General features: G+C 45.0%; 1 protein-coding gene across 4 annotated transcripts; it reads right to left on the minus strand.

The window, feature by feature from the left end:
• Positions 1-1,289: 1,289 nt before the first annotated feature.
• LOC123762785 (facilitated trehalose transporter Tret1) lies at positions 1,290-15,498 on the minus strand. Of its 4 annotated transcripts, none has more exons than XM_045749576.2 (8): positions 14,609-15,498; positions 7,247-7,456; positions 7,028-7,095; positions 5,826-5,979; positions 4,800-4,962; positions 3,417-4,169; positions 2,644-2,776; positions 1,290-2,354 (listed from the first exon to the last, which is right to left on the minus strand). In XM_045749576.2, the coding sequence occupies exons 1-8, from the start codon at positions 14,613-14,615 to the stop codon at positions 2,172-2,174; spliced, it is 1,671 nt and encodes a 556-aa protein (XP_045605532.2). In that variant the 5' UTR covers positions 14,616-15,498; the 3' UTR covers positions 1,290-2,171. The 4 variants fall into 4 exon arrangements, with proteins under 4 accessions (XP_045605532.2, XP_045605525.2, XP_045605503.2 ...); XM_045749569.2 differs by having other exon boundaries at positions 2,644-2,773; positions 7,247-7,468; XM_045749547.2 differs by having other exon boundaries at positions 7,247-7,468.
• Between the last annotated feature and the right edge of the window lie 237 nt (positions 15,499-15,735).

Below are 15,735 nucleotides of genomic sequence, written 5' to 3' on the forward strand. Positions count from 1 at the left end.
ACCTCAGGAGGTGACCTGTGCATGTACACCTCAGGAGGTGACCTGTACATGTACACATCAGGAGGTGACCTGTACATGTACACATCAGGTGACCTGTACATGTACACATCAGGAGGTGACCTGTACATGTACACATCAGGAGGTGACCTGTACATGTACACATCAGGAGGTGACCTGTACATGTACACCTCAGGAGGTGACCTGTACATGTACACCTCAGGAGGTGACCTGTACATGTACACCTCAGGAGGTGACCTGTACATGTACACCTCAGGAGGTGACCTGTACATGTACACTTCAGGAGGTGACCTGTACATGTACACCTCAGGAGGTGACCTGTACATGTACACTTCAGGAGGTGACCTGTGCATGTACACCTCAGGAGGTGACCTGTACATGTACACCTCAGGAGGTGACCTGTACATGTACACCTCAGGAGGTGACCTGTACATGTACACCTCAGGAGGTGACCTGTACATGTACACTTCAGGAGGTGACCTGTACATGTACACCTCAGGAGGTGACCTGTACATGTACACCTCAGGAGGTGACCTGTACATGTACACCTCAGGAGGTGACCTGTACATGTACACCTCAGGAGGTGACCTGTACATGTACACCTCAGGAGGTGACCTGTACATGTACACCTCAGGAGGTGACCTGTACATGTACACCTCAGGAGGTGACCTGTATATGTACACCTCAGGAGGTGACCTGTACATGTACACCTCAGGAGGTGACCTGTATATGTACATGGCAGTGAACGAACTTCCTAAATTGAATTGTACAACGATGAGTCAACTTATAATAAACCAGTGATTACCTAGTATATCGGTGCCGCTATCACAACTATATTATATATATATATATATATATATATATATATATATATATATATATATATATATATATATATATATATATATATATATATATATATATATATATATATATGCAATTGACGATCACTAAACACTGATCATTTGTATGCGGAAAAAACACAAAGAAATGGGGAAGAGAGATGAACGTTTCGGCCTGTTAAAGCCGTTGTCAACACCAGAGGTCTGGTGTTGACAACGGCTTTAACAGGCCGAAACGTTCATCTCTCTTCCCCATTTCTTTGTGTTTTTTCCGCATACAAATGATCAGTGTTTAGTGATCGTCAATTGCATATATATATATATATATATATATATATATATATATATATATATATATATATATATATATATATATATATATATATATATACCCTCTGTGTGTAGGGGATAAAAAATAAAAAACTTCACTTGCCAAAAACAAAATGTATTTTTACAATATTTTGATATTATTTATTTAACCGTAGTCACAAAGTCTTCACAAATATCTATGGCACGCCACTATAGCCAGACGTGACACAACGGTGAAGGTGTGTGTGTGTGTGTGTGTGTGTGTGTGTGTGTGTGTGTGTGTGTGTGTGTGTGTGTGTGTGTGTGTGTGTGTGTGTGTGTGTGTGTGCGTGTGTGTGTGTGTTTGTTTCTAGACTACACCTCATGCCCCTTTGGCTGCCTGGTGTGTTTGTCTTAATAACTCATTCATATTCCCTGGCTCTGGTCCAGTCCTCGTCAACCAGTCTACAACATTTAAACAGTCAACCAATATATCACTGTTAACCAATCTATCACAGTTGGCCAATCTATCACAGTCAACCAGTCTATCGCAATCCACCCTGACCGTTTCCCTGAGTGCTCCCTACAGCCTTATCATGTCTCAACTGGTGTTTATCTCCTCCAGTGGCCTCAGGCTCAGTTCATTTAGTTTATTCTCGCTGCTTCGTACTGATGTGGCACCTTTTGTCTAGTTATGGGCTTCTTACCCAGCCTGTGGCAGGCGGCAGAAAGGTTGCAGCCTCGTAATGGGTTCAGAAATTGGACCCCGGTGATTTTGAAGCTAAATAATTTACATATGTGGTGAATTAATTGAATGCTACATTCATTTGTCCATCATGCATCACATACCCATCCAGTGGGTGGCGGTGGCACAGTCAAGTTTGACCATTTTGGTCACCATCATCAGATTTACCCTTCCTGTCCTACTAGCTTCACTAACACCAGATCTACTATCCCCGTCCCTGTTCTCAAGACTTCATCACCGGATCTACCGTTCCCTTACATACTCCTCTAGCGTCACCATCACCATATCTTCTTCCTGCCGGTCTCCGGGACGCAGGTGATGGTGAAGATGATGCCCAACATAGAAACACACGCGTACGTCCAGTAGAGGCCGGCCTGCGTCAGTATAGCCTGCATGAGGCTATACAGCTGCAGGGGAATCACAGCTATCAGGCAGCCTATGATCGTGCACACGCTCATTGCCTGTGAGGAGGATACGAGAAAGGTATAAAGGTATATAATATAATATAATATAATATAATTACGTTTATATTGTAATTGTAACATCAATAATATTGTGAATGGTAAGGATGCCGGCTTATAGACAGTGTGAAGAGTAACAACAGACCACTACCTTGTACGTGAGTGACAAGGAATATAGCCAAAAACGTAGATTAGGATACTAATAGGTGCCCCTCATATACACCACTTATTTCTGCGTATAGACATATACATAAATATGCATAACCAAAGACAGTCTCGTAGTACTGACCTGGGACCTGATTGCTGTTGGGAAGAACTCAGGAGAGACAACCCAGGGAATGGGTCCAACCCCGAGGCTTATGGCAAGAGCTGCCACCATGAGACATGCGGCTGGCAACCAGTCCTCTACTGCCAACGCCCTGCTGCCGGGAGATGACAAATATTGAGTGAAATGCCCATACACTCACATACATATGCTTTATTTCATACCCACCTCAAGGGATTTGGGGTGGGTGTGAAATATCCACTAATTAGATTAGATTAGATTAAAGTTAGATCAATCCCCAAGGGATGGAACTAACTTTAATTAAATAAACTAATCAGTCGGTACATGGAACTTCCAAGTTAACTCCGTTCTCCTGTTGTTTCTGGCACCTGTTATGATCATTGACACTTTGGCACTGACTCCAAAAGGTGCAAGCGTACTCACCTAATTGTTGACCAGACCACACACTAGAAATTGAAGGGACGACGACGTTTCGGTCCGTCCTGGACCATTCTCAAGTCGATTGTGATCAAGTCACAATCGACTTGAGAATGGTCCAGGACGGACCGAAACGTCGTCGTCCCTTCAATTTCTAGTGTGTGGTCTGGTCAACATACTTCAGCCACGTTATTGTGACTCATCGCCTGCATACTCACCTAATTGTTTGTAAGGATTCAGAAAAATACTGAATCAAGAGAACAGTCAAGAGAACGGGCTTCAGGGTTATGCATATCATTGAATAAAATAGATTAATATAACTATTATGATATGTATTGAATTATAACAGTATTATTTACCTATGCCCAACATCCTGGGAGTACTCGACACCTTGTCCGGGCGCGCTGGAGGTGTCGTAAAGGACAGCAGGGTTTTGCGTCAGGCAAATAGTTAAGCCAAGGACACTGTAGGCAACCACCAGCAGCGCCAGCGACGCCACCAGACACCGCCGACGTCCCAGGCGGTCAATAGTCATCGTCATGGTCAAGTTGCCCCCGAGGGTCAACACAAATACCAAGATGGTGCTCAGGTCCTTGTTGAGGGCCATGCCCGTCGTCTGCAGCATTCTAGTCACGTTGGCTCGGATGACTTCGGTGCCGCAGAAGTTAGAGATGCAGAAGATACCGGTGACTATCAAGATGCGTTTCAGAATGAAGGGCTTAAGTAGAGCGTCCCAACTATAGCGACCTTCAACTTGCTTGTTCTCTTCTTTGAGGAGGCTAATTTCTTTGTCGAGATCGACGTAGTTTCCCCTAAGACTGAGCAACACCTGCCGCGCTTCCGCATCCCTGTTGCTGATGGCCAAGTACATGGGACTCTCAGGTAGGAACGGTGCTATGAAAACACAGAAGGTGAGAAGTATTACAATGACCAGGAAGGCTATATGGTACCATGGCAGCAGCATACCCACACTTATTGTGACCAGACCTCCGAACTCGAGCATAGCTGAGGCAATCATGCCAGCGGCGCCCCGGATCTCTGTGTCGGCGATCTCCGCCAGGTAGATCCTCACAGACACAGTTGCCAGGCCCATCGCCAAGCCCGTCAGGAACCTGAGAGAGCAGGGGAACATACTGTAAATATATAATATTTAATTACAATTATTTCATAAGATGAACGCTCTGCCTCGCGAAGCAAGACTGCTTTGCTAAAGAGTAACACATAAGTAACATTTCCATAAGCCTGCGTTTTAAACCTTCCCCGGAGCATCCACCACGGTACCCAGTGGTACTCCACCATGTCGTCCATGCTTCATAAGATCTAATCCATACTGCCATAATAATAATTTCATCCACGCGGATACTCTCAGATCGAGCTCTAGCCTTACGTTTTATTCCAAAACATTGAGCATCCTCTTATGTTAGACATGATTTGGGTTCAATTTGGGTAATTGATTACCCGTGTGCCTATATTGTGAGCACTCTGGTCAGCAATTAGAGCAGCGGATTGCCAACAAACACGGTCAGGGTTCAATTACCAAATATCCAGATGGATAAAATGTATACCGCAGTTTATAAAGGAGAAAAACATTACAAAAAGGACTTGCTACAATAGCTTGCTAAAGGAAGCAATAAGCAAGTTATTATCAAAATAAAGCACCAAGCTGGGGAGACTATGTGAATACCAAATATTATGTTCGGTGACGAGGGTGTATATAGGAGCGGGAGACCCCCGGCGCTTACCTCCCGACGATGATCATGTGGGTGTTGAGGCTGAGGGCGATGAGTCCCCAGCCCAGCAGTCCAGGCACAGTCGCCATCACCATAGACCAGCGCCGACCCTGCCGCCGGGCCAGCCACCCTGCCACCACGTACCCTGGCAACGACCCAATGTACACCATGCTACCTGCGGCCATAGCAGAGAGTCAGTGGGAGGAAGTTAGTGGGAGGGAGAAAGTGGGAGGGGGTTAGTGAGAAAAGGAAGCTAGCAATACAGCTTCTGAACTACCATTTGTTATAAAATGTAAATATTATATTATATTAGCATATTGCACATATTTAGGCGCTGGTTAGGTTGGGTGTTTAAGTTCTGTTGGCGATTATTTGTATTTGTAGTACGTGCGTGAAGCATTTACAGCGTTGTGGTTCGAACAAAATTCGTCAGCGAAGCACTTGTTCCGGAACTGTTCGAACGTCATCAGGTGTGAGTCGTGTGTAAACCGTTTTCATTCATAAAAAGGGAGTTTGGCGGGTGCATGGAATCACTTTTGGGTCTTTGTTTGGAGGACGGGCTGCTTTGTTTAGAGGACAGGTTGGGTTGCAAACAGAGGTCGCCAGCAAAGCACTGTTCGAGAAATGTTCGAACGTCATCAGTTGTGAGTCGTGCGTAAACCAGTATTCATTCCTAAACAGGGGATTTAACAGCTGGATTAACGAGCATTTTACCAATGTTTTGATGATGGGTTGGTTGGTCACACTCATTGGTAGGGGTTTGGATATTTGGAGTCAACGAGTGAAACTGTTAAATCTCTGGAGGCCTGTCACTGTTGTGCGCGTGTCCCAGTGAATGTGCGTGCGAAGCTACGGGCTCTGAAGTGCTTTGTGTAATCGTCCTATACGTAGTGAGAAGCAGGAAGGATTTAAAACACGTGCATTAAAGACTACATTAAACCAGTAAGCGGTGAGATCAAGGTAAGTCATTTATTCCGTTAAGTAACTTAACCCTACACGGGAAACTGGGAGACTGGTGGACCATGGCGTCCCACTCACCCATCATGTCCATCTGCCAGTCCTGGAGGTGGAGACTGGAGCCGTAAATGGTGGTGTTGTCGTGCTGGAAGTCAGAGGCGAGGACATTGGGCCAGGTGAGAGTCATCCCCAGCTGAGCTATATGGCTCACTGACACGCCCAAGAACATCAACACCTGTAGCACAACACATGCATACAAAAATAGGACTCGAAACAATGGCGAAAAATTAGACGAGTTTATATTTAGGAGAAACCTCGGTAATTGCTGGTTTGGAAACGGGGCTGTTGACTTATGGAATGCATTACCGGGTAACATAATATAAGAATCGATGGACTGCTTGGAGGGTAGGCTACACATACTGCATATATGAATGATTTTTGGCGGATATATGAGTTTTTTTTGTCAAATATACGGTAATACTATTATATTCTCGTTAGGCGTAACTTTAGTTGGGTAGTTATGCTCTGTTGGCCATTATTGGTATTTGCAGAACGTGGATGAAGCATTTTATGGAGGTGCGATTCGTGCTGAGGACGTGACCAAAGCACTGTTCTGGAACAGTACATACGTCATCGGTTGAGTCGTGTGTAGAGTGATTTTTTCATTTATAAAAAAGGTAGTTTAGCGGCTGGGTTAGCAAGCGTTTGGTCTTTGTTGAGGTGGGGTACCTCGATTGTTTCAAGCGCGGGTTGGACATGTATATGAGTGGGATTGGGTGGTTATAGATAGGAGCCGCCTCGTATGGGCCAATAGGCCTTCTGCAGTTGCCTTTGTTTTTATGTTCTTATGTTCTTAATCATAACCCTAATTTAACCAAAGCAAGCTTAAAGTAACCTATGCTAACTTAAAAATTATTCATACATGACCTATCCTAACATAACCTATATCTAAATGCACTAACCAAATCCTGCCTAACAACAAATAAGGTGCATTATCACCGACAAATCCAGAAAAGTGATTTTCTATCCTATCAGACAGTCCGATTCGGTCGACTTTATCGAGTTTCAATAGGTGAACCTTCAGTCTTCATAAGCATTCTGAATATACCTATATAGTACTCTCAAAACATTCATCGCGGTTTAAATGGAAAAAAAATAAACACAGTGAAGCTGAAAGGACCAACATATGCATACAAATCGTCAAGAAAACTTTTGTAAGTCACAAGGAACATCTGTTTATGTCGCATTCAAATGGCAGTGAGCCAAGTGGCGTAATCACATACTTGTTTAGCAAGACGGTAGCGCCTAGTGCGAGCCGGTTCCTGTATACCAAGCAGCGGACCCTCGCCTTCTGCAAGCACACGCGGGGGGAGAATGCATAGAACGATCACATATAAATAGTATCAAACAGTTACCTGTAAAAATATATAATAGTCTCTCCTGGGGACCGCTAATTGATAGGTCAGATTATAACTGTGTATAAACCGCTAGGTTTAAATTACCTGAAAGTTTTTCGAGACTGTCGTTAGGAGAGGCTACAGGGAGGTGGACCTCATCATTAAGGGGTTGCAGGAGAGAATCATTCATTGGAGCTTCTGGTGGCGTCTGGAAGATGGGCTTCAGCACGGAAGGATGCCCTTGTGAGACCCGATCCTCGTCATCAGATGACGGCTCGACACACACACAGGTAGTGTAAGTGTAGGTCTTGTCACCTGAAGTTTTGGCTGTCAGGTTATTCACCATGGGATAAACTCGTTAGTAAATTTCATAAAAACAGGTACTAAGCAAACATAGATGTGAAACGTATTTAGCATAGGTAAGGTAATTATGGCAATTACTTTATTAACTCTCGTGTTCTTGAAGATATCCTCATATTGCACCCAAAATTTGCCAGTGCAGGCTACTGAACATATGGCCCTGTATGACTAACCGTCCTGCGAGATGGGGATTTGTAACATCACACAGCTAGTTTTTTGACTCACTGTGCTCCCCTTCATATAGTCTAGGACAGCTGCACAAATGCAGATGCACCTAAATGTGTTAAAAAAATATATCCCCGCATCTTGAGAGGGAATAGCAGTGTGAGAGAGAATTTCAGGTCTTCTTGAGGGGGGGGGGAGAAGAGGGGGTGGATTGAGGGTGAGATATACTAAATCGGGGATCGCCAGGTACCCCTCATCGCGCGCACGTGAGTGTGTGTGTACTCATCTATTTGTGCTTGGGGAGGTTAAGCTTTGGCTCTTTTGTCCTGCCTCTCAGCTGCCAATCAACTGGTGTACAGATTCCTGAGCCTACTGGGCTCTATCATATCTACATTTGAAACTGTGTATGGAGTCAGCCTCCACCACATAACTGCCTAATGCATTCCATTTGTTAACTACTCTGACACTGAAAAAGTTCCTTCTAACGTCCCTGTGGCTCATGTGGGTACTCAGTTTCCACCTGTGTCCCCTTGTTCGCGTACCACCAGTGTTGAATAGTTTATCCTTGTTTACCCGGTCGATTCCCCAGAGGATTTTGTAGGTTGTGATCATGTCTCCCCTTACTCTTCTGTCTTCCAGTGTCGTAAGGTGCATTTCCCGCATCCTTTCCTCGTAACTCATGCCTCTTAGTTCTGGGACTAGTCTAGTGGCATACCTTCGGACTTTTGCCGGCTTCGTCTTGTGCTTAACAAGGTACGGGCTCCATGCTGGGGCCGCATACTCCAGGATTGGTCTTACATATGTGGTGTACAAGATTCTGAATGATTCCTTACACAGGTTCCTGAAGGCTGTTCTGATGTTAGCCAGCCTCGCATATGCCGCAGACGCGCGCGCGCGCGTGTGTGTGTATGTGTGTGTCGTACCTAATAGCCAGGAACTGCACTACTTGGCTTAGTACGAAAGGCCCAATTTGCCTAATAATCAAGAGTGATTTTCGTTATTTTCAAATATTTCTTTCCAAATTAGTTAAATTAGTTTATTACAATTAATAATATTACACTGAAGGTGAAGGAAAGATCCAATTTATGTTGAAGTGTATAAAAATCAAATTTTTCCAAGTAACCTTCATCCTTTCTCAAGGTGCTGTATATAATGTTGTGAAGAAGATTTGAATGATTAATCAATATTAAGCCACCCCAAGATGTGGCACGGTCATGAATAACCCGTAACTGAAGAAGATTCTAGAAGTTCGCTTTTTATATGACTGACAGCCTGACGTACATCATTAGACGTTGATGTGATGACTCTCCCAGGGACTCTCCAAGGGATGGCGCGTCCCAGGGACTCTCCAAGGGATGACGAAGTTACAGAAGAATGCGCAATTATCCTGATTTCTGGGAACTGTCACCAGGGGTCCCCCGGAGCTACGTTCCCTACTCAGAGCCTCAGAAGGTCGTCTGTGCTGATATTTACAGATGACGTTGTGTCAGACGTATAAACGCAAGCGTCTGGAATCTTGATCAGAATGTATACAGCACCTTGAGAAAGGATGTAGGTTACATCTGATTTTTTTGTTTTGAATATATATAAACATAACTTGGGTTTTCTCTTCAACTTCATTGAAACACTGCCGCAGTGTAATAAATTTCTCCATTATTATATTAGGAACATGAGTAACTGACTTAGTTATGTTAGGTTAGGTTTGAATAGGTTAGGTAAATTATGTTAGGTTTGATCAAATTTTTATGTTAGTGTTTACTCAAATACAAAATCAAATCATGTATAATGTAATGGAAAGGTTAATCATTACACAAGAACGAAAATTGTGAAAATAATAAAGTATAAGGAGAATTCGGCTTGTTTGGCAACTTGCCCTATTAGGTACAACGTGTGTACACACACACACACACACACACACACACACACACACACACACACACACACACACACACACACATACACACACATAATGGGGGTTAATGGGATCTGATAGCTAAGTGGACAGGGCTCTGGACTCGCAATCCTAGGGGTCCGGGTTCGATCCCCGATGAAGGCAGAAACAAAATGGGCAGAGTTTCTTTCACCCTGATATCCTGCTACCTAGCAGTAAATAGGTACCTGGGAGTTAGACAGGTTCTACGGGCTGCTTCTTGGGGGGGGGGGGTGTAATAAAATTAGTAGTTAGTAACAGTTGATTGACAGTTGAGAGGCGGGCCGAAAGAGCAGAGCTCAACCCCCGCAAGAACAACTAGGTGAATACAAATATACATTATATATAAACTTGAATGGTCCCCAAGCAACATGTAACCGAAAACAACTCACCACTGAAGGATTCGAACCCAGACAGCCATGCACTCCTTGCACCTTAGCGTATCCAGTATTTAAACTTCTAGAGCAAACTGACTGTTCAAAAGAATCGGAAGTCGTCAGGCCCTTAACCCAACCCCCGACTGTCAAATACTCTTTGGTCAATTTTGGGGGACAGATATTTCCTCGAATCACCTCACATGTTGGGCCCACGTGAGTAATACAAATGTTACATAACATTTATATTAACATTTTGTTATAGCATAACAAATAACAACATAATATTAATTATATATTTCTTAAATGCACAGGAGAACATTAAGAAGATATTCCAAGCATCTCACTGAATCAGCCACTGGGGTCGCTTCCCCCGCGGCTGTTGCTCTCTGCCAACTGGAGTTTATTTCCTTCCAATGATTCTTCCCAAGACTGTGAAACAGGGCAGGCGCTGGTGATTCGCGATGACAGCACCACAAGGCATCACACACAAAGTATTCCTACCGTTACTCTTACTACCCCTGAACGCGCAGAAAAAAAATATAATTTTAGTTACAAAAATAATACCATTATGTATGTTGGCCAGTTAATGTTGACTTTGGCTCGGGTACACAACGCCAGGAGTGAAAGTTGTGAAGATCAGCGGAGTTCTGTTTATATTTAGGTGTATTACTACGTCTTTATCTGCCTTTGTTGCATGTCTTGGCGCACGAGAATAAACAAAAAATTATATTACGCAGAAAGGCGTCGTTAACAGAGAAGCCTATGTTGTTTCTCCTCTACTTTTCCCTAGAATACAATCCGTAAATCACTTTACATCCAGTTCCCGATATACACACACACGTAACATGACTTATGGATGACCCTCCATTCCAACACATTAGCAGTCCCCTTCAGACACTGTCAAGCCTTAGATCCCATCACCAAAATCGGCTTTGCAGACATTGAAGGAATACATTTAATGAAAGGGATGCAGCTGTGCCCGCAACTGCCCTTCAGAAATTGCCTCAGCCTCCAAGAGGTTCAGAATCTTACTTGACACAGAAAGCAACAAACAACAAACAAGCGAGTCAACGGAGCTGACGTTTCCTACACAGCAGCTGCCCTTGAGTGCCAAGGAGAGCAGAATTAAGATTTTAAAACTTAAGAGCACACGTGCTCCGAGTATTGGGATTGAAGTGTCGTCCCGGTACTGTATGTGCGTTAAACGCGGCAGGGATTCACGGGCTCACTATAGCCTGTGCTACATGGATATTTCCTTCTGAGTAGCTAAATCTACAACAACAACAACAGTGGCAGGGATTTACGGGCTCACTATAGCCTGTGCTACATGGATATTTCCTTCTGAGTAGATATATCTACAACAACAACACTGGCTGGGATTTTTGGCCTGCTGTTTGGCAGCACGCCATGGTGTTATGGCTCTGCTTTTGGCAGAGAGCCGCGGTGTTACGATTATTGCAGTAAATGTTGTGTATTTTAGTATACTCCAAGTTTATGATAATTTAGAAGACGGCTAATAGGATAAATTTAATATTCTTACGACTTGTTTTGAAGCTATATAATTTTTTAATTACGCCATCTTGTACTAACTTTATCGTACAGCACTGTGTGTTGACTCGTACAGCCCTGGTCTGAAGGCAATCTTACAAGGTCCTCCAACAGACCTGAGGACGTCCTAATAAGGCCCAGGAGACCGCCTGACCAAAAAGTGACCTCAGAACATCAACTCTATAGGAAACAAAGGGACGAACATCACTACCGCAGTACCTATAGTTCCAGGCATGATTATCTGCCGAGGGAAGAAGGGAAATGAATATCCGGAAGGAGGAGGAGGAGATCAGGACACAAGTGGTCCGGCAGGATATCGTCGGAGGCAGGAACCGTCGACAAGGTCTCCTCCCTCTCTCATAAAACCACCATAGGAACTCCCTGGTTACCAACTTAGTGACGTTGAAAAGAAGTTAGCCCACGGAGCCTAATCTCGTGAAGTGGATAAATGGGTTCTTCCAATTCGCTCGTCATGTTGAAGGTTGCAGACGTCTGCAGAATCACGGTTATATTAGCTTGCCACGAGGAAGGGCCTCCCCCCGGTCCACGTGTTATGTGGCCCCCTGTCCACGTGTTATGGGGCTCCCTGTCCACGTGTTATGGGGCTCCCTGTCCACGTGTTATGGGGCTCCCTGTCCACGTGTTATGGGGCCCCCTGTCCACGTGTTATGGGGGTCCCCTGTCCACGTGTTATGGGGGTCCCCTGTCCACGTGTTATGGGGGTCCCCTGTCCACGTGTTATGGGGGTCCCCTGTCCACGTGTTATGGGGCTCCCTGTCCACGTGTTATGGGGCTCCCTGTCCACGTGTTATGGGGGCCCCCTGTCCACGTGTTATGGGGGTCCCCTGTCCACGTGTTATGGGGGTCCCCTGCCCACGTGTTATGGGGGTCCCCTGTCCACGTGTTATGGGGGTCCCCTGTCCACGTGTTATGGGGGCCCCCTGTCCATCTGCCACGGGGCGGGGCTTCTGTCCCCCTGCCACGGGGGGGGGGGGCGGGGCTCCTGTCACCTGACATCACCCAACATCAATTTTAATTTCAATATAAAATTACATTTTTGTTTTTGTCTAAGAAGCGACACCTGCATGTATAAATATACTGCCAGCGGGGACAATTACCCCACTCCGATGACTTGGATCTCAGGATCTCTTGGATCGATCTTACGTGGATACTTGGGTTTGAATCTCAGGTTACTAGTAACGATTATAATATATATATTACCTAGCCACATTTCTAGTTCTAAAATCAGCTTAACCTGGAAATTACCTCCGGATCCATCCCTGACTACTCTGCTGTGTATGTCTGCGTATTTGTATATGTGTATGTACACACATACACACACACGATACCAGGGGGGGGGTTTGATAGCTGAGCGGACAGCGCGCAGGGCTCGTAATTCTGTGGTTTGGGTTCGATTCCCGGACCAGGCAGAAACAAATGGGCGAAGTTTCTTTCACCCCTGATATCCCTGTTACTTAGCAGTAAATAGATATCTGGGAGTTAGACTGCTGTTACGGAGCTGCTTCCTGGGTGTGTGTGTGGGGGGGGAATTTTTTTTTTTAGTAAGTAGTTAGTTACAGTTGAGAGGCGGGCCGAAAGAGCAGAGGTCAACTCCAGCAAGAACAACTAGGTGAATACACACACACGCACACCCCCCCCCCCCACACACACGGGACCAAAGAGCCAGAGCTCAACCCCCGCAAACACAACTAGGTGAGTACACACACACGCACACGTACGCACACACACGCGCACACACACACACACACACACACACACACACACACACACACACACACACACACACACACACACACACACACACACACATACACACACACACACACACACACACACACTCACAGACCAGTGTTGAAATATATCATCAATCCGTGAAAGACCACCAAACAGCGATTTCAAACTATTGAGTGATCCAATGAATAAGTAGACACTGGGTTCGAAAAAGGGGGGTTAAAAATCTGCGCTACAGGTTAAGACAGTGGCATTATAGAAGCAACTGTGCTATAAGGTACTCTCATAAACCCGAATGTACCTTCTTGTGTATATAAATAAATAAATAAAGGTTACAACTGAAGGTTAAAGAAATCTATATAAAATTGAATGTGTGTCACTATGTCCGAGGCTGTAGGCCAGACGCTCGGGGCTAGTTGAACAGAATGATTCATGGTGATTTGTGATCGCAGGGAGAGTGTCACAGGGGGTCGATGCCCCATGCCGCTCTTTATTAAGAAGGATCGGCCTTTATTACGGATGCCAGCTACTCTAAAAGAAGTATGAAATGTGAGTTTAAGTTTCCGCAGACTGTTAAAACCGATTTTTGCGACTGTGATCGATGTGGAGTAAACGTCGAGAACGTTGAATTCATCGTCAATGACGTTGATTTAACGCCAATAACGTTAATATTGAATGTTAGTCAAGGATCCTTTACCCACTGGGAGAGAATATGGGGAGGGAGGAAGGGGTGAGAACAAGGAGAAAGAGAGAAGGGGGGGGGGGGGGAGGGAGACAGAGGCAGAGTGAATGAGTGGTAGGGGGAGAGGAAACGAGAGGGAGGGAGGAAGGGAAAGAGACAGAATGGGATGAGAATGAAAAACTGCAAAAAAAAAAAAAAAAACTAATCCCCGATTTCAGACTTCGTGAAAATCGCAGAGGGGAGGGGAAAGGGGAGGGGAAGGGGGAGGGGGGTCATTATCGGAGCTGATATTTCTTTAAGGGAGGAAATGTGATCGACCCCTACCTCCCGACCAGCCTATGGCAGTCACGTACCACCCATGTGTCGAACTGAAAAGTTGGCTGAAGCCAGAGCCTCAAGTGTCTGGCGTCCTGCCTTGGACAGACGAGCAAACTTTTGTTCTTTTGTCCTACCATCCTTTCTCTTTGTGTTATGTTTCGCTATATTATGTATTTAAGGGTTACATGTTATACACTGGTGAATACAATGAACGGTTAAAAGTTGTTAATCTCTTGGAGCTTAGTCGCTAAGCCAGTAACAATAGTCATGTTAAACACAGACATGAAGCAACACAAATATTAGATGTACTAAAAAGATAAAAATCACTTCCTTACCATCCATGACGTCACTGCTCCAACAATTGTATGTTTTTTCTAAATAAATCGTCGAGCAGCACAAGAAGAAGTCTGTTTCTTCCCCCTGTTGTTGTTGTTCTTGTTTCCTTGTGGTGCTCACATTTCCTTGTCTTCAGGACTGTTGGCTTCCTTGATTCATCAGAGCGACACTGCGCTATCCTGATCACACTGCCAAGTTTACAAATGGCTGCCGGAGCTAGGCTACTACAGGTGTGTGTTCTTGGGTGTGTGTGGGGGCGGCATTGGGGGAGTGTGGTGGGGGGAGAGGGGGTAAGAGATTGGGTACGGGGCCACTGTCTGCTGAGATTCTATATATATATATTTGTATATATATTTAGTTGCTAAGTGGTATTGTGGGTACGTTTTTGTAGCGCTTTGTTTTGCACCCTTCGGGAGTTTTGTAGCCTGGTGGGATGATGTGGGACTCCTGTGATGGTATGTGGTGTTGGGGTGTTGTGCTAACACGTGGCCCTGGGATGTGGCGCTGGAATGTGGCGCTGGGATGTGGCGCTGGGATGTGGCGCTGGGATGTGGCACGGGGGAGACCTCGATAAGCAAACAATTCTTCCTGTCTCCGACTATGGTGACACTTAAGTGTGTTGCTGAGCCACCAGGTGACTCGGTCAAGCTGTGACGTGCTAGTTACGTTAAGACTGTGACGCTGCTGAGGATGGTGCAGTTGCTACTGCACTTGTGAGGGACAGTAACCTTCAGCAGCGTTCTTTAATGCCGCCCGTGTGATTACCTGAGTGCCAGGAGCGTTGTGGCACACGTGCAGCGAGGAGAATGTGAGGGAGGGCGAGGAGGTAGCACAGTGAGGAGTCCAGAATGAGGGAGGGGCCACCTCACTACTCTCTCACGGTCTAGGCCACACTGCCTTGGTTCTTCCCTACACTGATATCTCTGGCGTGGCTTCCCACACTTCCTCGGACCCCAACACTATGTTGCTGTATATATATATATATATATATATATATATATATATATATATATATATATATATATATATATATATATATATATATATATATATATATGTCGTACCTAGTAGCCAGAACGCACTTCTCGGCTTACTGTGCAAGGCCCGATTTGCCTAATAAGCCAAG

Source organism: Procambarus clarkii, chromosome 5 (assembly GCF_040958095.1).
Source record: "Procambarus clarkii isolate CNS0578487 chromosome 5, FALCON_Pclarkii_2.0, whole genome shotgun sequence".
Lineage (NCBI taxonomy): Eukaryota > Metazoa > Arthropoda > Malacostraca > Decapoda > Cambaridae > Procambarus > Procambarus clarkii.

Bases quoted from the DNA above. Each gene is read 5' to 3' on its own strand.
- LOC123762785 (XM_045749547.2), bottom strand. The intron at 5,980-7,027 runs GTATGTGATTAC...GTTGTGCTACAG, and splicing joins GCTACCGTCTTGCTAAACAA to GTGTTGATGTTCTTGGGCGT. The intron at 4,963-5,825 runs GTGAGTGGGACG...CTATGGCCGCAG, and splicing joins CTGGCAGATGGACATGATGG to GTAGCATGGTGTACATTGGG.